Source organism: Sphaeramia orbicularis, chromosome 6, assembly GCF_902148855.1.
Source record: "Sphaeramia orbicularis chromosome 6, fSphaOr1.1, whole genome shotgun sequence".
In the NCBI taxonomy this organism is placed as follows: Eukaryota; Metazoa; Chordata; class Actinopteri; order Kurtiformes; family Apogonidae; genus Sphaeramia; species Sphaeramia orbicularis.
The window spans coordinates 53,606,667-53,628,028 of NC_043962.1; the positions used below are offsets into that span (position 1 = coordinate 53,606,667).

At 39.6% G+C, this 21,362-nt stretch overlaps 1 protein-coding gene across 12 annotated transcripts in view; it reads left to right on the top strand.

Moving 5' to 3' along the window:
• Nucleotides 1–21,112, top strand: part of cep290 (centrosomal protein 290) — a 75,850-nt gene extending 54,738 nt beyond the window's left edge. For 5 of the 12 annotated variants that reach the window (XM_030137221.1, XM_030137215.1, XM_030137217.1 and 2 more), the window contains 16 exons: nt 123–344; nt 821–943; nt 1,047–1,189; nt 3,131–3,286; nt 4,851–4,974; nt 6,442–7,062; nt 7,272–7,406; nt 12,038–12,124; nt 12,268–12,432; nt 12,517–12,639; nt 13,346–13,515; nt 15,708–15,849; nt 18,745–18,818; nt 20,022–20,116; nt 20,279–20,553; nt 20,767–21,112. In XM_030137221.1, coding sequence (XP_029993081.1) covers nt 123–344; nt 821–943; nt 1,047–1,189; nt 3,131–3,286; nt 4,851–4,974; nt 6,442–7,062; nt 7,272–7,406; nt 12,038–12,124; nt 12,268–12,432; nt 12,517–12,639; nt 13,346–13,515; nt 15,708–15,849; nt 18,745–18,818; nt 20,022–20,116; nt 20,279–20,523 — 2,625 coding nt within the window. In that variant the 3' untranslated portion in view covers nt 20,524–20,553; nt 20,767–21,112. Of the gene's footprint in view, nt 1–122; nt 345–820; nt 944–1,046; nt 1,190–3,130; nt 3,287–4,850; nt 4,975–6,441; nt 7,063–7,269; nt 7,407–12,037; nt 12,125–12,267; nt 12,433–12,516; nt 12,640–13,345; nt 13,516–15,703; nt 15,850–18,744; nt 18,819–20,021; nt 20,189–20,268; nt 20,554–20,766 lie in introns of those variants that run through there. The other 7 variants (XM_030137227.1, XM_030137225.1, XM_030137224.1 and 4 more) reach the window with 4 other exon arrangements.
• The last annotated feature ends 250 nt before the right edge of the window (nt 21,113–21,362 follow it).

Below are 21,362 nucleotides of genomic sequence, written 5' to 3' on the forward strand. Positions count from 1 at the left end.
ATGGTCTTAATTAGAAAGCTGCAGAGTGAAAGGCTAGCATCTTAACCAGTGATAAACAAAGTGATTATATTTCTGTAGCCGATGCTGTAGTCTGAAACCTTAATATCATCTTCTCTCTAAAGGCGCACGTGCAAGAGCTTAATGAAGAACTCCAAGTCGCCAAGGACAACGCCAAGGCAGCACGAGGCCGAGAGAACACCCTGAAAGAGGAAGTGGACGGGCTGAACCAGGAGCTCCAGAGGAGTCAAAAGACCCAGAGACGCCTGCAGGCTGAAAAAGAGGAGAAGGAAGATGAGATCAAAGAACTGAAGCAACAAATCAAGAGGCTCAGCAGTGCGCTTCAGGTGTGTATTGTGCACAGATGCAGAATTACACAACTTGGTGATCAGCGTAGAAGGTCATATCTTGATTTTAATGGACTTTTGGCTCATGTTGCTATAATATAAGTTCAGCAGCAGTCACATGACACAACCACTGCTGGATCAACATCATATGGTAAAGGCAATGAAATCTTCAGACTTTGAAACGTGATGACACGTATGCAAACCCATCTGCACAACATAAGACTAATGCATGACTGATGGAGTCTCCCAATTCATATGATTTATCTTAAATTCCATGCTGGCTGTTACAGTATATTGATTTATACTTGATGTATTCTGGTGGATTAGTGCCATGGGGCGTGTATTTCTTAAATTTGTGCCCAGATATCTGTACAGTCTACATCCCCACTCCTCAGTCTCTTAAATCCACAGTCAGTCTCCATCAAATAAAAGTGAGTAATACTAACTTGTTATTATCTCCATACTTGACCAATTAGAATCAACCAGAATCGGATGTCAAGGGTGCAACCTTTGAGAATCTGCACAAGAAGATCAGGAGGCTGGAGTCCGACTTGGAGAAGAGAGCAGAAATAAATAACGTCAAAGACGACCAGCAAAAGGTTTGAACACACATTCAGTCACTGCAATACATTATAAACATCACTGCGGTCCTGTTGTAATAACCAGCAGTGTTTTCTGATGTACGACCTGTGCCTCTGACAGAGCAAAGATGAAATTGTGCGATGGGAGGAGGGTAAGAAATGGCAGACCAGGATGGAGAAGGTGAAGAATGCACTGAAGGAGAAGGAGCGGGAGAACGAGTACTTGTCAAAGCAGCTGAGCACTCTTAAAGACCTCTATACCAGGTCCTCTGTCTTTGTACTTTACAGATTTATTTTATTCAATAGTCAGCTGGGAAAATGTGGCTTCAAACTACTATGAGGGCAGAAGTTCACATGGGTTGTAACCAATTCTGAATTTCACCTGTCCAATCAAGTTTTACACTTCTTTTTTTGAACTCATGGGAACATATTTTTGAGCATTAAAAAAATCAGTAACAGGCTACTGCATATGATACATGGAGATGTGTTCAGAGCACAAGGATCATGACTTACAGTTGTGCTCATAAGTTTACATACCCTGACAGAACGTGCATGGACGGTCTTGGATATTGCAACATAATGACCTAAAACACAAGGTTAAGTCGACCTGTCATTGGCTACAGCAGGAAAAAAAATGAAGGTGAAGGAGTGTCCATCTCTGTGTCCAGACCTCAATATCAGTGAGCCACTGTGGGGAGGTCTCAAACATGCAGTTTGTGCAAGAAAACCCAAAATCTTAAAGCAAGGGTGTCCAATCCTGGTCGTGAAGGGCCGGTATCCTGCATGTTTTAGATGTATCCCTCTTCCAACACACCTGATTCACATGATAAGCCTATCATCAAGCTCTGCAGATGCCTGATAGCGACCATAAGGTGTGCTGGAAGAGGGAAATATCTAAAACATGCAGGATACCGGCCGTCGAGGACCAGGATTGGACACCCCTGTCTTAAAGGAACTGAAGGTGTTTTGCCAAGAAGAATGGACAGCTTTACCACCTGAGAAAATAAAGTGCCTCATCCATAACTATTACAAAAGACTTCAAGCTGTTATTGATGTTAAAGGGCCCAATACAGAGGATTAAGAATTAGGGTATGCCAACTTTTGATCAGGTTCATTTGGATAGTTTCTGTTGTCAGTATGGTTTAAAAAGAGTAAACACATTTGTTTGCTAATAAATGGCTTCACCCAACCACTAGCCACGAATGAAAGAAAAGTTTTTGTATTATCATTCATATTTTCTGAAAAAATGGCCAAAGAATCACAAATTCTGCTAGGGTATGTAAACTTATGAACCCAACTGTAAATATGTATCCTTCATGCACACATCAGGGTGACTAGACAGTATTTATTATTGTAATATTATTAATATTATTACCTTTATTATGCCCAGAAAAAAACTGATTCTCTTCATTAGCCGTCTTTCTTCATCAAGAGGTAGGAGTAGAAGGTTAAAAAAAAAAAAAAAAAAAGACAAAACAAATGCTTGCCTTGAAGAATCTCAGTCTGAAGCTTCAAATCATTAACTTTTAGGTGGAAGCTCTTAATTTTGCAGAAATGTTGGTTAAAACCTTTATTGAAACAAAGAGTTCCAATCGCAGGTTTACTGTCAGAAGCTGAACGGAGTAACCACTGTGTGATCAGTGTGTGTTAGTGAAGGGGATTTCTTTTTCATTTTCCCACATTTTTGACTTTATTTGAAGCTGCACACTTAACCATGAGGTGATACCTAACAAGGTGTCCGCAGGTTCCTGAAAAGTCCAGTTATCTGAATTTCAGGCTTAAAAATGGAATAAAAACTCTATGAGCCAGAGAGGTAATATTTAAGAAAAACAACATATGGGTTTAAAGTAAATTTACAGATAGAAAACTCACAAAAATAGGAAGTCGGGTGAGGTAACAGTAGGAGAAGTCTGGTGTTGAAGAGACAGAGATTCTTGTCTATTATTTTATTACTATGACTTCTTCAATTTATAATTTTGTTTAAGATTAGAAACCTACTTTTACCTAGATACGAACCTGGTATTTCTTTTATATTCCTGTAACATATTAAACTCTGACTATCATACAATAATGTTTTTCTTTAAATAATTGATATTTCCAGTATTGTATGAGATTTTAAATTAATTCACTCAGGTATTTGGTGATCCTTTATGATGAAATAAATGCTCATAGACTGTTGTTGTTTAATTCTGTGTTTCCATTCAGACTAGAGCAGGAGAAGACCATCCTGCAGAAGAAGCTGAAAGCTCGAGGCGTGACGGCTGATCAGGTGGTTGGAGTGAGATCAGCTGAAATCGAGAAGGAGATGGAGGAGCTGAAGCAGAAGAACTCGGCTCTGGAGATGCAGATCCTCACCATCAAGTACCCTATTACGTCCTCTTTCAAAGCTTTGTTTTGTTTTTTTCTTACACTAAATGCAAAGTTCATAGTGTTTCTTAATCAGAGATACAGCTGTGGCATTCTCCTCAACATTAGGTGTATTGGTTCATGTGTTTTTTGATGGGAAAATAAATCCTGTTCAGTAAAGGTGGATGTACTGCATTTCATTTTCAGGCAGAGTTTATTTTTTATAAAACGGCTGCTTCCAGTAACTCAGAGCCCTTTTTAGATTGAGAAATATAGAGACAGAGGTATAGATAGATACTTACTTTATTCATCCCAGTCGAAAATTCACAAATTCTTTATTCAAAACTTTATTTATACAACACCTTTCAAACAAATTGATGGCATTAAAAGGGCTTTACAGGTGAATGGCAAAATGTCAATAAAAGAAAATACAATAAAGCAATAAAGTGTCCATAAAACAGAAAAAAATCACTGAAAAAATGTTGATATATCAAATCAATGATAAAAAATGACAGAAGCAGTTTGAGACTACTAAAAACCCACAAAATTAAGAAATTTTGCATCTAAAATAACCCTTTCACTTCCCCTTACATGTTCAGAAGGCTCTCCTGTTTGGTTGAGAAAACTGGCACACCAAATCTTTTTGTTCTGCTAACTCCAGTGATAGCCTAAGTATCACGAATCCGTCACTCTGTCCAGGATTACGCACCTGAATCACTTCCCTCACGGTGAACAACTTCAAAGTGTACTCCATCACAAGCAGTCAGTTTGTTTACATTCCAAATCAATATGTCACTCGGGCCTTTTTGGAAATTTTGTTGCAAAGTGCATTGTGGGAATGGGAATTCCACACAGCTGCAGTATGGCCGCAGCAGTAACAAACACGGAAACAGCTTCATTGCTTCTTGCTGCTGTGGCTGCTTGGAATTCCAAAAAGGCCCGAGTGACGGTTTGGTTTTGGTTTGGTGTGTAAACAAACGGACTGCTCGTGATGGAGTACACTTTGAAGTTGTTCACCATGTGGGAAGTGATTCAGGTGTGTAATCACAGAAAGACTAACAGATTGGTGATACTTAGGCTATCACTCAGGTTTTACAGATTTGATGATAAATTGGTGACGAACATCATACGCTGCTTTGATGACCATAAGATTATCTACAGGTCAATTTCTATGAGTTCTGCTCTGTAGTTATTTATTGTATATTAAATGATATAATGCTCAATAGATACATATGAAACTGAGAAATGATTGAATTAATGTACAAGAAATGAGGCAGGAATTATTTATCTGGATCATGTTCTGGAAATTAATACAGGGTTTTTTTTAGGACACTGTTGATAGTAAGCATTAACAGGACAGAATGTTTAATACCAAAGAAAAAGAGCCTGTTATTGATCATCATGATCATTTTCAGTGAGAGAACCTGAACTGAACATTATCTGTCAGCAAATGTACATTTCAACCTTAAATGTACCAAACAAAACTGGTCGATCAACACCATCAGCCTCCTGCTCTGGTGGAAAAACAATAGATGTGAATCCAAACCGATTACTTTTTTATTTGTTGTCGAATTTGCAGACAGCACCAGGCTTTACCACGCGACAGCGCTATGGAGAACCTGACCCAGAGGAACCGCTACCTGGAAGAGAGACTTCACTCCTTAGAAAGTCAGATCAGCAAAGAATCTGCATCAAGACCTTCGGTAAGCCGACATACTCAGTTGTAAAAAATGTGCAAATGTCTGTCAGAAAAACACACACATTAATCATAAACACGCAAAAAGAGTTCTATAATCTGAAATTACAGCTTTTAAAATATAAAGAATTCTTCTTTTCATTAAATACTGTACCACATCTGGATGACTTTGTTTTTTCCACAGTTGTCATTACAGTTTTTACCTGTGAAGTATATCGAGTTTTCATTTAGTTCATGGCTGCGTTAAGAAGAAACAAACATCTTGGCCCCAGAAAACACAAATGAGAAGCTTATGTGAACAGTGGTAATAGCATCAATAACTGAAGGCATCCATGAGGAATGCAAATTGTCCTAATTCTTTAAATTCTATATACATATACACACACACTATCTGGCCAAAAAAAAAGTCGCCACCACAAAAAAAAAAAAAAGGTCACACTCTTAATATTTCATTGGACTGCCTTTGCCTTTGATTACGGCAGGCATTTGCTGTGGCATTGTTTCAGTAAGCTTCTGCAATGTCACAAGATTTATTTCCATCCAGTGTTGCAGTAATTTTCATCAAGATCTTGTACTGATGATGGCAGAGTCTGACCACTGCGCAAAGGCTTCTCCAGCACATCCTAAAGATTCTTAATGGGGTTCAGGTGGGGATTCTGTGGTGGCTAATCCGTGTGTGTGTGTGTGTGTGTGTGTGTGTGTGTGTGTGTGTGTGTGTGTGTGTGTGTGTATATGTATGCATATGTATATTGTACTTTTTGGATGGTCAAGATGAATAATCCACTTTTCCTTGCTGTCAAGTAGAGTCAAGGCCCAGGGCACCTCAGTAGAAGCAGGCCTTAAAGAAGGAATATGCTATTCAAAGTAAAAGTATTGATGTTGTATAATAAATTACTAACATTGTGATTAAGTTCATTTAAACATTCTAACAGTTGTGATATTATGTTGAATGAATGTAAATGATAAGGTTACAAATATTTCGAAACACGTTGATTGGATAGAGAATGTCTGTTACCGCTAGAAGTTAGGTTGATGTGTGCATAACATCGTAAGTTCTTATAGCTATTTTAGCCTTTTTTCACCGATCACTTATATGCCCTTGGGTCTTTTTTCTTGGCTGAATGATGCATAACAAGAGCCATAAATTCACCAGAAGCAGCCACCACAGATAAATTAAATTTAAGGGTAAACATAAGGTGAACTTTATAGTGCTATACATGTTAATCCAGGCTGCAGATGCAAACCATTAGAAGATGGAAAACAAAGCACTCACAGATGAATACATCTGTAAAACATTCAGCTGTGCTGATGTCACATGTGGCGCATTGAAGACAGAGCAGGCTGTAGACATTAGAAGACAAATGCTGTGGCCCCATCCTCCTATGTTTTCCTCACATCTATTAATAATTCCTGACTGTGTTTCTTTCTGTATCTGCTTCTGGACTGGATTGGATCTGATTCATTGGCTGTGAAGCCAAAACGTTCCCCTACCCGCTCTCTGAAAGACTTTAGTTCTGTCACTTTTGATGTTGCTGATGGGCCACAGAAGGGGAATGCACGACCTGCTGAGTCCCGCAACAGCTCCATTAGCCCTAAAACCGGCTGGCGACAGCAAAAACTGGACAGATCTAGCCCTTATGTGTCGGGGAGCACAGACGCTCGTCCACCAGATGATCGTGTTCGTGACCAGATGCAGACAGAAGCACATGAGCAGGAAGAAAGAGACTCACCTTCAGGAGCACAGACCACAAGAAAACGTTGGCCCAGTGATCCATCAAAAAGACCTAGATCTGTTACGGCTTCTTCTGCTGAAACTGAGCATAAAGAAGCTATTAGCAACACAAATGTTCGAGAGACAGGCGATCGTGGTGATGATGATGTGAGAATCAAAGCGGAGGAAGCTGAGGGACAGGTAGAGGCAAAGGACAAAGAAGAGGATGAAAGTACAAAAGATGCAGCGGGAGAGGATGATCCACAGCGGTTGAGTTCAGCAGTGTCAGATGTGGATCCAGGAAAATGCACTGAGCGAATGATCAATAAAAGTAGAGACGGTGCCGCAAGGAAACATCAAAGCAGATCTCATAGATGTGTGAAGGTACAGTCAGATGGTGCTGTGATGGCAGCATAGTCATAGTAACAGATGCTTTATCAGTGAGTAGACAGTGGCGTATTAGTGAGGTGGTGTGTCCTTCCCTCAACTTGTCCTCTGTATGCAGAAATAGTTGTGCTTTAGTTGTTTGTGTTTTTTCTTTATTTTGTCTGTAAATAAACGATTTCGTGATCTTGTGCGTTGCCTCTCTGCAGACGTCCGGACGAGGGACTGGAACTCCATCACAGAGAGACCACGACCTCCAGAAAGAAAACCTCAAACTGGCCTCGGAGAACTTGGAGCTCCGCTTTCAGCTGGAGCAAACCAGTAAAGACCTGCCACGACTCAGGGTATGAAAGACACAAAGAAACAGCATAAGGGTTCAGTTAACAAGGAGACTCATAGTAGATATTTGGAGCCAATGTACATTTAAAATAATATTAGTAGTGATATTTGTAAAAGTTCTGCACGTAGGATTCGATCCAGTGTTCAGCGAGTCAACCCCAAGCTTCACAATTTAAACCCATGTGTGGTACTAATGATGATTGTACTCAGACCTCTTTGGCATTTGTGACTGTAAGATTGATGACAGTCTAGAAAATTCGGTCTAGAATAAATGTACACCTACTTTCAGGAGGCATCCATGTAGCCTGACCTTTGACCCCTAAAAGTGTGAACTCAACTGTTTCAGCTCTACTTGGTATGTTTTTGCTTCACTATCCACAGTGATATTTTAAGATGCTACAGGCATCTGACAGCAGTTTGAAGAGCTGACCACAGAGGTACACATCATCTGAGCAGACTGGGCCTTTTGTTCAAGTTACCAACAACAAATTGTGATCACTGTAAGTGATCAGAAAGTCAGATTTCTGCTTTATATTAAAGTATATTTATACTGTACACAGTAGTCAGCTGTTTGAATACTGTGAATAGAATAGAAGAGAATAGAAGAGGAGAAGAGAATCTTTATTTGTCACATGACATTGACGAAAACAATGACAGTGAAATAGGAGCTGCAACAGGCCCCAGTTGCGCAAAAAAACAGGCGTTGAAAATAAAACATTTAAATTGGCATCTCAAATATAAATAATAGTAAAAACAACAATAGTAAAAAAAATACATTATACAATCCAGTATACTATATACAAGAAAACAATATACTGTACATTGCCCAGTCAAAGCTAAAACTTTTACTGCATCAGAACGTGTGTCTTAGTGTGTGTGTGTGTGTGTGTGTATGTGTGTGTATGTGTGTGGGGTGGGATGTTATGTGGGGGGTGCAGAGTTCAGAGTCCTTATGGCCTGAGGGAAGAAACTCCTCCTCAACCTTTCTGTTCTGGCCATATACAGAAGCAGAGGCGCTTGCCACTCTGCAGCCACCTAAACAGTCCATTGCCAGGGTGGTGAATGTCTTTAATAATTTTCCTGGCCCTGTTCGTGTACCACCTGGTATAGTTGTCCTGCAGGCTGGGCAATGCTGTCCTGCATGTGCACTCTGCACACCTGATTACTCTGCAGAGCTTTTCTGTCCATGGCAGTGCAGCTGACATACCAGGACCAGGCATTGATGGTCCTGGTGAGCACCGGCTCCAAGGTTGAGGTGTAGAAAGTTTGTAATGGCGTAGTGGAGATGTTGAACTTCCTCAGCCGTCTGAGGAAGTATAAATGCTGTCTCACCTTCTTTACCAGGGTGGAGATAGGACATGTCCATGTCAGGTCCTCTGTGATATGGACACCGAGGTACACTATATTGCCAAAAGAATTTGCTCACCTGCCTTGACTCGCATATGAATTTAAGTGACTTCCCATTCCTAGTCTATGGGGTTCAATATGACGTCGGTCCACCCTTTGTAACTATAACAGCTTCAACTCTTCTGGGAAGGCTGTCCACAAGGTTTAGGAGTGTGTTCATGGGAATTTTTGACCATTCTTCCAGAAGCGCATTTGTGAGGTCACACACTGATGTTGGACAGAAGGCCTGGCTCTCAGTCTCCGCTCTAATTCATCCCAAAGGTGTTCTATCGGGTTGAGGTCAGGACTCTGTGCAGGCCAGTCAAGTTCATCCACACCAGACTCTGTCATCCATGTCTTTATGGACCTTGCTTTGTGCACTGGTGCACAGTCATGTTGGAAGAGGAAGGGGCCAGCTCCAAACTGTTCCCACAAAGTTGGGAGCATGGAATTGTCCAGAATGTCTTGGTATGCTGAAGCATTCCCAGTTCCTTTCACTGGAACTAAGGGGCCAAGCCCAGCTCCTGAAAAACAACCCCACACCATAATCCCCCCTCCACCAAACTTTACACTTGGCACAATGCGGTCCGACAAGTATCGTTCTCCTGGAAACCACCAAACCCAGACCCGTCCATCAGATTGCCAGATGGAGAAGCATGATTCGTCACTCCAGAGAAGGCGCCTCCACTGCTCTACAGTCCAGTGGTGGTGTGCTTTACACCACTGCATCCGGCGCTTTGCATTGCACTTGGTGATGTATGGCTTGGATGCAGCTGCTCGGCCATGGGAACCCATTCCATGAAGCTCTCTGCGCACTGTTCTTAAGCTAATCTGAAGGCCACATGAAGTTTGGAGGTCTGTAGTGATTGACTCTGCAGAAAGTTGGCGACCTCTTCGCACTATGCGCCTCAGCATCCGCTGACCCCGCTCCATCAGTTTACGTGGCCTACCACTTCGTGGCTGAGTTGCTGTCATTCCCAAACACTTCCGCTTTCTAATAATAAAGCTGACAGTTGACTGTGGAATATTTAGGAGCCAGGAAATTTCACAACTGGATTTGTTGCACAGGTGGCATCCTATCACAGTTCCACGCTGGAATTCACTGAGCTCCTGAGAGCGACCCATTCTTTCACAAATGTTTGTAAAAGCAGTCTGCATGCCTAGGAGCTTGATTTTATACACCTGTGGCCATGGAAGTGATTGGAACACCTGATTCTGATTATTTGGGTGGGTGAGTGAATACTTTTGGCAATATAGTGTATCTGTAGCTGCAGACACTCTCCACAGGGGCTCTGTAAATCCTGAGAGGAATGTAATGGCTCCTCCGCCTCTCCCTCCTGAAATCAACAACCGTCTCCTTAGTTTTTGGAACATTCCACTCCAGGTTGTTGTCTTTACACCATGTCGACAGTTCCTCCACTTCCTCCAGATAGGCGGTCTCCCCGGTGTCTCTGGAGATCAGGCCTGTTACTCAGGATGCACCCCTGTGGCGAGCCAATGCTGAGGATGCAGGGGCCTGAGGTGTAGTTCCAAATCCTCGCCACTTGAGGTCTTTCTGTCATAAAGCTCATGACCCAGGAGTAGAGTGTGGAGTTAACCCCCAGGCCTCTGAGCCAACCAAGGTGTTGAATGTGGAACTGTAGTCAATGAACAGTATCCGAGCGTAGTTCCCATTTCCACTGTCCAAGTGGGTGAGGGTGGAGTGCAGGACATGGTTGATGGCATCGTCAGTACTTCTATTTGGGCGATAGGTGAACTGCAGGGGGTCAAATGAGCCGTGTAATGATGCGCAGATGAGATCCTTGACTTCATTATCATGAGAGTGAGAGCCACAGGGCGGAAGTCATTTAGATCCACGAGTCTAGACTTCTTGGAGACAAGGATGATGATGGAGTTCTTGAAAAGTCTGATTTAACAGCAGAGTTAATTAAACAAAGTTAACCTACAGATTTTGACACCTACACTGGTCACTGGAGGTGTTAGATCCAATCTGGAAGGTCCTATATCTTACAAATGTAAAGCATCTGGACTTAACTTAGTTTAGTTATTGATAACATTGCAGCTAAATTACAATGTTTGCAGTATTCTCCCTTCAATTATAAGGTTTAGGTGCAACAGCCACTTTAGCCAAAAAAGTGGAATCAGCATCTAGGATACTCTTTATCATCTGCTCCAACTTTTCCAATGTTTTTGTATAAATATAAAGTGATAAAGGTAAAAAAAAAAAAAAAAAATGTAAAATTACATATTTTGTGTCTTATGGCTATGTATGGCTATGAGCCCTCCACAAACTGGAATTCTTAGAATCCAGACCACATCGAAGCCATCAGAAAACCTGAAAAATCCTGGTTTATTTACATTTTCCCAGTGATGATTGACCACATATAAGTGAAAGTAAGTGCACATGAAAATAATTAAGCCTTTAGAATATAAAGTGAAATGAATGAACTAAAATGAGATCAGCTGGAACTGAAATATAATGAAATTTAAGAGTGAACATAAGGCAAGTTTTAGATGGTTCTGCAAATGAAAACCATGAGGAATTAGAAAACCAAAGATGTACAGATGTTTCTTTCCATAAAGTAGTAAGACAGTCTGAAATCATGTGTTGTGACATGAAATATTAGTATGTATACATGTTAGGGCTGAGATGTTCACTAAAATAGAGTCACAGTTATCCAGGGAGAGAAGGTCACCAGAGCTGATATTGACATTTTTATCATTATTGGTATCTGAATTTTTACATCTTGTCTCCTCAGGAGAAGATATCAGTCATTCCCTAACGGTGTCATCTTCTTTTTCAGAGTCTTGGCACAGTTAGCAGTTAATGTGTGAATGATAGAGACTCTAGGAAAGGAGGAGAGTCAGACAGGAGGAGGAGTAGAGAGGAGGTGAGACAGGAGGAGGAGGAGAAGAGAGGAGGTCAGACAGGAGGAGGAGCAGAGGAGCTCAGTGCATCATGGGGAGTCTCCCATCAGTCTAAGCCTTGGTGTCCTTCATAACTGTGTGCTCGTCTTTGTTCTGAGTTGAAGACATTGGCTGTAGGTTGTTTCATATTGGAATCATGTTGTGTCGGTGATTTTACATAAACAGAACATCTACAAATCCCACCAACAAATAATCCGATTTTTTTGATGGTCATTCATCAGGTTTTCTGTTGCTTTTTTTTTCAGTGACCATTCATTAGTCCTAAACAACTGAGAGATGTTTGCTGTCTGTCTCTTTTTTTGTTTTTTTAATTTTCTCTTAGGATCAGGTTGCAGATCTGAAGGAGATGTGCAGCGCACTGAAAAGGGAAAAGGCCGAACTGGATAAAAAGCTGGCACATATACGAGGAGTGAGTCGCCTCTTATGTCTATGCACATGAAAATTGTCCCAAAAAATGAGTAAAGTCATGAGTTGTAGGATGTTGAACTCCACACGGACATGGAGGATGAAAATGGTTGGATGGATGGTGACGTGTTGTATGTTGTCCATCAGGCTGGATACAGCGGGAAAACAGTACCTGAGCTGGAGAAGACCATCGGGCTGATGAAGAAGGTGGTGGAACGGGTCCAGAGGGAAAACGAGACACTGAAAAAAACCAGTGCAGCTGGAAATCAGGACAAAATCACCACCTTGGAGAAAGAGTGTGAAAAACTGAAGGTCTGTTGAAACATTGTGTAGATTAAAGCCTGTTGGCTGAAGATTACGACCATCTGACAGTAAATACTTTATTTGTTTTAAAAGGCTGACTATGAGAAGTTGAAGAGCGAAAGTGAAGCCCGGCTGAGCTCCAAACTGGAGTCTAAAACCAAAGGACTGGAGAAAATAGCGATGGAAAATGAACGGCTGCGAAAGGAGATCAAGAGGGTAAAAGCAGACGATTTAATGTGCTCAAAAGGGTTTAATGTTCACCATGCCTATATTAATAATAAATGACAAAATAGATTTAAAAACCTCAAAACACAATAAGTAAAATGACACTAGAGAGACAAGACAGGGAGTGGTGTAGATGTCCTCACGGGGGTGGGGGGGGTGCACTGATGATCTTCTCTGCAGACTTTCCTACTCTGCAGAGCAGGTTTTCAATGCAACAGCAGTAAAAAGGCACCAGCAGTTTTGATAACCTGGACTTTTTATATTCCCACCTGCCCAGATGGTTTTTGGGTTTGTTTATTTATTTATTTATTTTTTTTAATTTTTGAGAATTTCAACTTACAAAATTTATAAATTTATCCATCCCATTTCTCAGACACTGTTCACCCGATTCTTTTTGAATTTGACACATGTTCTTTACCTCTAAGAGAGGAGCAGTGCAGTTTGATGGCTGAATTTTGGGTTTTGGGATTTTTTACAAATTTTGGAAATATTTTTTGAAATGATTGAAAAACTCAAAATGAATCCCTGAGTACGCAGGGTCTCCATGAGCAGGAGAGGTAAGTGTTATGTGAGTGGGCTCTGCTTACTTTTCCACTTGTTAACGAGTGAGTTTGTGTTCACAGGTCTTAAAAGAAGATGTCTCCAAAAGCTTTCGAATGAAAAGATCTTTACATTGTTGTTTCACTTCCTGCCACAGGAGGTGGAGGCTGCAGAGAGGCTGAGAGCAACCAAGATGAGTCTGGAGGTGACAAATGAGAAGCTGGAGGCCGAGCTGGAGGAAACCAAAGAACGGCTTCGAGCTGCTCTGACACGACCTGTCACAGAGGGAACAGACGGCCGGATGTTGAAGGGAACTGTGGTGACGAGGTGAGCAAAACACAGCACAAACCTCCACTGAGCTCAACATCCACGAGGCTACTTATTAGTAATAAAAACTGGATTTCTACAGCACCTTTCACAATTCGAGTTGCAAGATACTTTATGAAAAAAAATACTTCCGCTCAATAGTTCCTCATAAATGCATTTTAAAACATCCAGAGCTTTAATATAGAGCTGCAGCCGATTACTCGATTAGGTGCTTGAAGCGAATGCAAAAACTCACGATTTGATTAATTGACACGAATTGATTGAAGGGAAATGTTCTATTGCAGTTTTCCTGAATTAAAGCTTCTTTATGCATCACAATAAGCGTCCGTGTGAAACACAACAGTGGAACCAATGTTTAACAGCAGAGAAATGAAGGAAACAAAGCTTTGATTCAGGAGAATTGTGGTTGAATGATTTTTTTGGATCACTTTGAGTCAATCAGTTGCAGTTCTACTTTAATATGATGTTCTCAGAAGTACTGCTCAGATCAGGCTGTTAAGTCAAACCTAGTCCCAGTTTGTTGTTAAGCCAGACTTCACCAACAAGGACTTACTTTAACCCCTTATCGTTGGCTGTCACAAATTTGCATTGGAATTAGCCAAGATAGTGTATTTATTCCCACAGTGCCGGTTTGGGCATATTCAATATTTTTTATTTTATTACAAGTGGTATTTCTTGTGTGTATATTCAGCTTTGTGCTGCTGTTGGAACCTCAGTTTCCTGACAGCTCTGCCCAAAGGATTAATAAAATTCTATCTAATCTAAATAATTTTGTGGCATTAATAAAACCATCTCCTAAAATGGAAAAATCTGTTCAGTTACTTTTTTATTACTTTTGACCATTATTCCTGTTATTGCAATTTTGCATCATGCCCAAATTTCTATCTATTTTATGCGCTATAGCAGGGGTGTCAAACTCATTTCAGTTTAGGGGCCACATTCAGCCCAATTTGATCTCCAGTGGGCCAGACCAGTAAAATAATATTAGTGAAAAAAGTAAAATTATATTATGATCAGGTGTATGTCTACAAAGTTTCCTTAAAAATCTGAATAACACAAACAGCTTGAAATGTCTTAAGAAAAACAAGTGCGATTTTAACAATATTATGCCTCCGTATATCATTTACACGTGTGCGTTACAATCGTGCAAAACATTTAGTAACAGGCAGAATATTGGTAACATTGCATTTACTTTTCTTAAGACATTTCCGTTTGTTCATATTTGTTCCGGTTATTCACATTTTTTGTAAAAGTATAGTTTGGTAATGTAAACATTCTCATGTAATTTTACTTTTTTTACACCAAAAAAAACAAAGAGAAAATATGGGGTTGTTATTATTTATAGGTTATTATGATAATATTTCACTGGTTCTGACCCACTTGAAATCTAATTGGACTGTATGTGTCTGTATGTGGAACCTGAATTAAAATGATTTTGACACCACTGATTGTTAATATCTTCAGTGTAATTTTTGCATTTCACAAATTCATACCGCTGGCCGGATTGGACCCTTTGGCGGGCCAGATTTGGCCCCCGGGCCACATGTTTGACACTTGTGCACTATAGTCAAATGAACGATCTCCACTTAATTTAGCATCTGCTTGAAAGCAACTACAAATAATTTACTTGTATATTATATATATATATATATATATATATATATATATATATATAAAACGCCTGAACTCATTACTTGTATGTATACATATTCCTTGTATATTCAGGCGTTAAAGGGTTAAACTCATTAAATCATGGTCTAACCTTAAATTATGTTGCTCAAAATTTTAAAACTAGTTCAAAAGTTAAGTTAGATTAAATTCAAACAAGGTATTGAGGGTTTTTCGGAACTGTGACTTAAGTTTGGCTCATTGTAAAAGGTTTTCAGCCCTTTCGTCAAGATGAAACTTTTCCCCTAAAACATGGAAATGACAAAATTACCAAATGTTTAATGATGGTACGTCATAGCACAGTATATGATGTAAGAATGTACACAACGGTTATTTTAGTTTTTTTATTTAAAGAGTACAGCTGCTGCCATCTTCCTTTATCTCATCCAGTCCTATGTTACATGTCTTGACAGTGAGTTAAATCTTTCTTAGTTGTTCCTCAGCTCTGGAACCCGCCTCCTCCACTTGTAGAAACCTCAACGGTACGAGCTGTGAATCTGTGGTTTTGTCTCCAACGTCTGCAGGATGTTTGAGAATAAGATGAAGGAGCTGGAAGAGCAGCTGTCCCAGAAGACGTCCAGGGTGTCAGAGCTCAAACAACAGCTGAAGGAGGCGAATGAACGCGACGACAAACGAGAGGCCGACGTCCGACGCCTTGAAGACCAGGTACAGGACAGGCTTCATACCAACAGGAGGTCCAGGTTTATGCTGCCTTCATGTGCTATCGGGAACATAATTCTTTCCACTTGTCAATTCAAAATTACATTTGCGTTGTGTTCAAGTGCTTTCATATGGTGACCTGCTACTTGGGTAAAACAGTTTTGGATGTGGCAGTTCATCTGCTACAGTACTTTTTTTGTAATTCTTTTTTTTTTTGGGGGGGGGGGGGGGGGTTGCGTATACTATAAATAAGCAAAATCATTAACTAATTGCAGCAGAACCTTAATAAAAGCATTGTTTATTATTCGCTATGAATCCCTTGTTGCTCTCCACTATGTTGAAAAGTTCAAAGGTTATTTTCATCTCGACAGCTCATGGATCAATATTTTTTTCCCAATTCTCCAGTGGAAAATTCGATGTGAGGGGATGTTCATGTGTGATTTTTAGCTTACCGGCCGACAAGCCGTAAGCTATTGTTGTCATGCGGTGTCCGTCTGTCGTCGTCTGTCATCATCATCTGTCGTCATCTGTTACAAAAATTTCAATCATCCTCTCCAAAACTACAGTTCTGATTGACTTCAAATTTGGTATACAGCTTCTTTATGATGATGTCAACAAAATTTAGTGAAATTATTTGGATCCGGATCTGATTCTGGATTTGGTGCCACTTTGAAAAATGTCCCCATTATAAGAGATGGGAAGTGGATCGATGCAATAACTCAGTAAATATAAATTATATCAAGTTGAAATTTCTACAGTCCAGCCCTGATGGGGAGATGACCAAAACATAATGTCCACATGCTGATCAGGATCGTCTTCTGGGTCCGGTCACTTACGGAAAATTTTACATGGACTCTTATGGGGAAAAAATTTCAATCGTCGTCTTCTCTGAAACTCCAGTTCTGATTGACTTCAAACTTGGTATACAGCTTCTTTATGATGACGTCAACACAAGATATTAAAATTATTTCGATCCGGATCTGATTCTGGATTTGGTGCGACTTTGAAAAATTTCCCCATTATAAGAGATAGGAAGTGGATTGATGCGATAAATCAGTATCAATGATATCAAGTTGGAATTTGAATTTTTTACAGATCTGATTGGAATATGACTAAAACATGGGATATTTCTGTAATAGAATAAATACACAGAACTGGGTGAGAATAAATGGCATCGGATACATTTCCCAAAGTTTTTGCTTTGGCCGGTAAGCTACAGGGCCATTGGTCCTATTTTTGAGTTTGTAACTAGTATTTACCATTATTCCCATGACATGTGAAGGCAGAAGCAGATGCAGAGATCTAGAATTCAGTGTGTGAACTTGTGTTGCTGTAACATGGACCATATTTCTTCACCATGAATAACAGGATTCAGTTTAGAGATTCCTCTAATTCCTCCTTTACACGGATGATAAACCAAACTTTTAATCAGAACACATGTTTGAGAACCACTTTTACTGCTCTGACATTAGTGTTAGCATTAGTTCAGACGAAGCTAAACTGGCAGTTATCTACCTCAGAGATTAAATGGTCTTAATTTTACATACCTTTAGAATAGAATTGAATAGAATACAATACAATACAATAGATCTTTATTGTCACTGTCACAATGAAAATCAGATTAGCAGTTCAGTTTGATTTAGCAGCAAAACACTTAGTGCAAAGGGACTGTATAAGAAAATAAAATACAAATATCACAGTGTTAAGAGGAGAACTGTGCAAGGGCTTCAGAATAAAATATTATTACACATTATTACATTAAAGTAATGCTAGAACTCCTGAAATGAACAAAATATATGGAAAGAATATACAAAAGCTAACTATACTACAGATGACAGATATGTACAACAAATAGGATATATACAGGTAAGATGAGTTTGAAAACAAATGACATATAGACAAATGTACTGTTTAGCTGATGTTTTCATTGTGTATGAGTGTTTTTACACATATATGTTGTTTTATATACCATTAATATACATTCATACAATAGATATATAAACCTTCCATTACAAAGAATCTGACAAGTGAATGTATTGTGATGCACAGATTGGTATTAAGTAGATCTGGAAGCTCTGACACAAACACTCTTTTTGAGTAAAACCCATTCTCTCATTAATTCTCACAATTTGACATTTGACCCAAGACTGTATCTGAAACCACAACCAACCAGCATTTGGGTTTAGTTTTTCTTTATTAATGACTCGAACTTGATGAAGTTTCACTACTTTTACTCTGAAGGCATTTTTCTTGTAGACCAGTTAGTTTTGACGTAAAATTAATGTGAACAAAACAAACAACAGTAAGATTAATAAAACAGTATTGAGCTCATGTACAGTCGCAGAAAAAATTCTTAGACCACCCCTTGTTTTCTTCAATTTCTTGTTCATTTTAATGCCTAGTACAACTAAATGTACATTTGTTTGGACAAATATGATAACAAAAATAGCTCATAGTAGTTTAATTTCAGAGCTGATATCTATCCATTTTCCATGTTTTCTTGATAATAACCAAAATCACTTCAGTTCTTACATCATCTGTGGCATTGTACTGACAAAAACAGTGCTTTTAGGCATTCCATGTTTTCTTTTCTGTCTGTTTTAGTCACATGATACACACAGGAGTTAGTACTGGATTGCATAACCATTGTTTTTGATGACTTTTGATGGTCTGATAATTTTTTCTGTGACTGTATTTATCATAAACAAATCCAGTTTGTAAAATATTCTGAAATGTGTCAACAATAGAACACAGCGCACATACACCTGTCTGCTGTGTGTTTTATGTTTGTTCGTTTACACAAGGTTTCTTCTTCAGTTTCATATGAACCCATCTCTAACTCTGCTTTTACTGTTATGTTTAAGTGTTTCATCGCTGTTCTGGGTTTTTTTCTTTTCGTAGGTTGACATATTAAGAAGTTTTCCTGCTGGTGTGAAGACCGACACAGATCTCGCAAAGGAGTTTCAGACAGTGAGGTACGTAAATGGAAATCAATGAAAAACAGAGGATGCACCTCATAAAGACTGACATGGAATATGTTGGACAACCTGTCATCAGTCCAATCATTATCCGATTTCTGGAGTGATCAGATTACCTCTCTGGTGGTGGTAAACTACATACAGGGTGGGGAAGCAAAATTTACAATATTTTGAGGCAGGGATTGAAAGACAGTGTATGACCAATTAGTTTATTGAAAGTCATGAGAATTTATTTGCCACAAGAAAATTGACATAATAGAAAATGTTTTTATTCTATGTGTCCTCCTTCTTTCTCAATAACTGCCTTCACACGCTTCCTGAAACTTGCGCAAGTGTTCCTCAAATATTGGGGTGACAACTTCTCCCATTCTTCTTTAATAGTATCTTCCAGACTTTCTCGTAATAGTTTTGCTCATAGTCATTCTCTTCTTTCCATTATAAACAGTCTTTATGGACACTCCAGCTATTTTTGAAATCTCCTTTGGTGTGACGAGTGCATTCAGCAAATCACACACTCTTTGACGTTTGCTTTCCTGATTACTCATATGGGCAAAAGTTTCTGAAAAGGTATGGATAATAGTGTTAGGTATGATTATGACATCAGTATATGTTTGGTTTCAAAACAATTGACGTAGTGCCTGCTGAGAAAAAACAACTAAATGTTCATTGTAAATTTTGCTTCCCCACCCTGTATGTAGCCACAGCTGCTCTGGGGCAGCCTGACGGAAGTGGAGCGGGATTCAAACCGCCAACCCTTTGGTTATTGGATGACCTGCTCTACTTCCTGCCCCCCCCCCCCATAAATATACACACAAATATATACACAAAGTGAATGTATTGTCACGTGCAGACAGTGTATCTTAGAAACTACACCTAACACTTTGAACTTAATTTTTCTTTTTTAGTGACTCAAATTTAGTAAAGTTTAACTACTTTTATTCTGGAAGCATTTTACTTGTAGACCAGTGTAACAGGAAGTGAAATCTACCAGCACTATGTACATATGCACTCCAAAAGAAGTCCAATCCGGTTTATGATTATCGCATTTCTCAAGTGCATGTAAATGCATCAGATCTTATTATTAAATTATCTGAATACTCCCAGTTATGGGATTTTTATGGTCATGTAAACACTCAGTATTTCTTTCATAAATCCTCTCCTGAACACAGAAACCTCCATGTTGTTTGTTTTCATGCTAAGGTTGGTCAAAGCCGAGCTGGAGAAAGAGAACGCCAATCTGAAGCGAAAACTGAACGAGTACAGCCAGCGATGCGGCGAGACGTCGACCAGACAAGGTGAGACTTGGAAACACTCATGAAAACTTTGTCATCTGTTCTAAAAACCACCGGTTAGAGTCGTCCTCCATGTTGTATTTATTGTACCCTGCATGTAGCAGTTTGAGGTTTTTAGATAAAAATGTAAAGTGCATGACAAATAAAATGTATTATTCTCCTCAGATTACGGGAAGCTCAAAAACCTCCTTCAAGCGGCTGAAGTGGAGAAGGCGCAGCTGCAAAGCCAAATCCAAAAGCTAAGGAAGGAGCTAGAGAGTTTCGATCCGACATTTTTTGAGGAGATCGAAGACTTGAAGTACAACTACAACCTGGAGGTGAAGAAGAACATCCTCCTGGAGGAGCAGCTGAGGAAGGTGTGTGACCAGTTTGGGGTTGAGGCTGAACTGCCCAGTGTTTCCGTCAGTTAAACTCAGGGCCTTTAGATCCCACCCAGCAGTTACCGTACTTTCCAGACTATAAGCTGCACTTTCCGTCTCCAACGTCTCACCATCGATTAATTGATGCCAAGCTTACGTGCAGCTGCTCTATGTTCTTTCCTCGTCAGCCAGATCGATCGTTAGCCCAGAAAACATAAATTAGCCGTATCGTTTTAGAGCAGGGGATTCACAGTGTGTGGAAAAAAGTAGCGGCTTATAGACCGGAAAGTACGGTACTTTACATTCATCAGCCTGTTAAGAACCAAATGGAACTAGACAAACTGGAGAAACACCAACTGTTTCCTGCATCTGTCACTGTCAGGTACAAAAGCAGACTTCATCTGTTACTGCTGCATCTGTCAGTGCTTTGCATTCTGAATAGATTTTTTAATTAATAGTTTTTTACATGAAAAGGTAGAACGGTGACAAAAGCCCTTTTTCTATTGACCCTCAAATTGCGCAAATATAACTTGCGCATAAAAATTTACCTAATGGAAAAACGACAATTTCGCCAAAACTCTCATTTGCCGATTAAAAGTTTTCGCGCTGGCAGGTGGTTTTTCAGGCATAGCACAAATGGTATATCACGCAAAACTGCAAAACAAAGACTTTTTTCCGCAACTAGTCACGTGAATTAAAAAAAAAACAGATGTTGATGGATGTTACTACAAGTGAAGAAGAGTTTTTAAAAAAACATGGTGTGGTATGTGTGGGCACACCAGGAAACAATCATTTTGGAATTTAGTACGGGATAGAGGGGTAATATATAATAATAATGAACATATCTGTAAATCACCGTGATATTTATGTTCGTCATCATGGTTATGGAA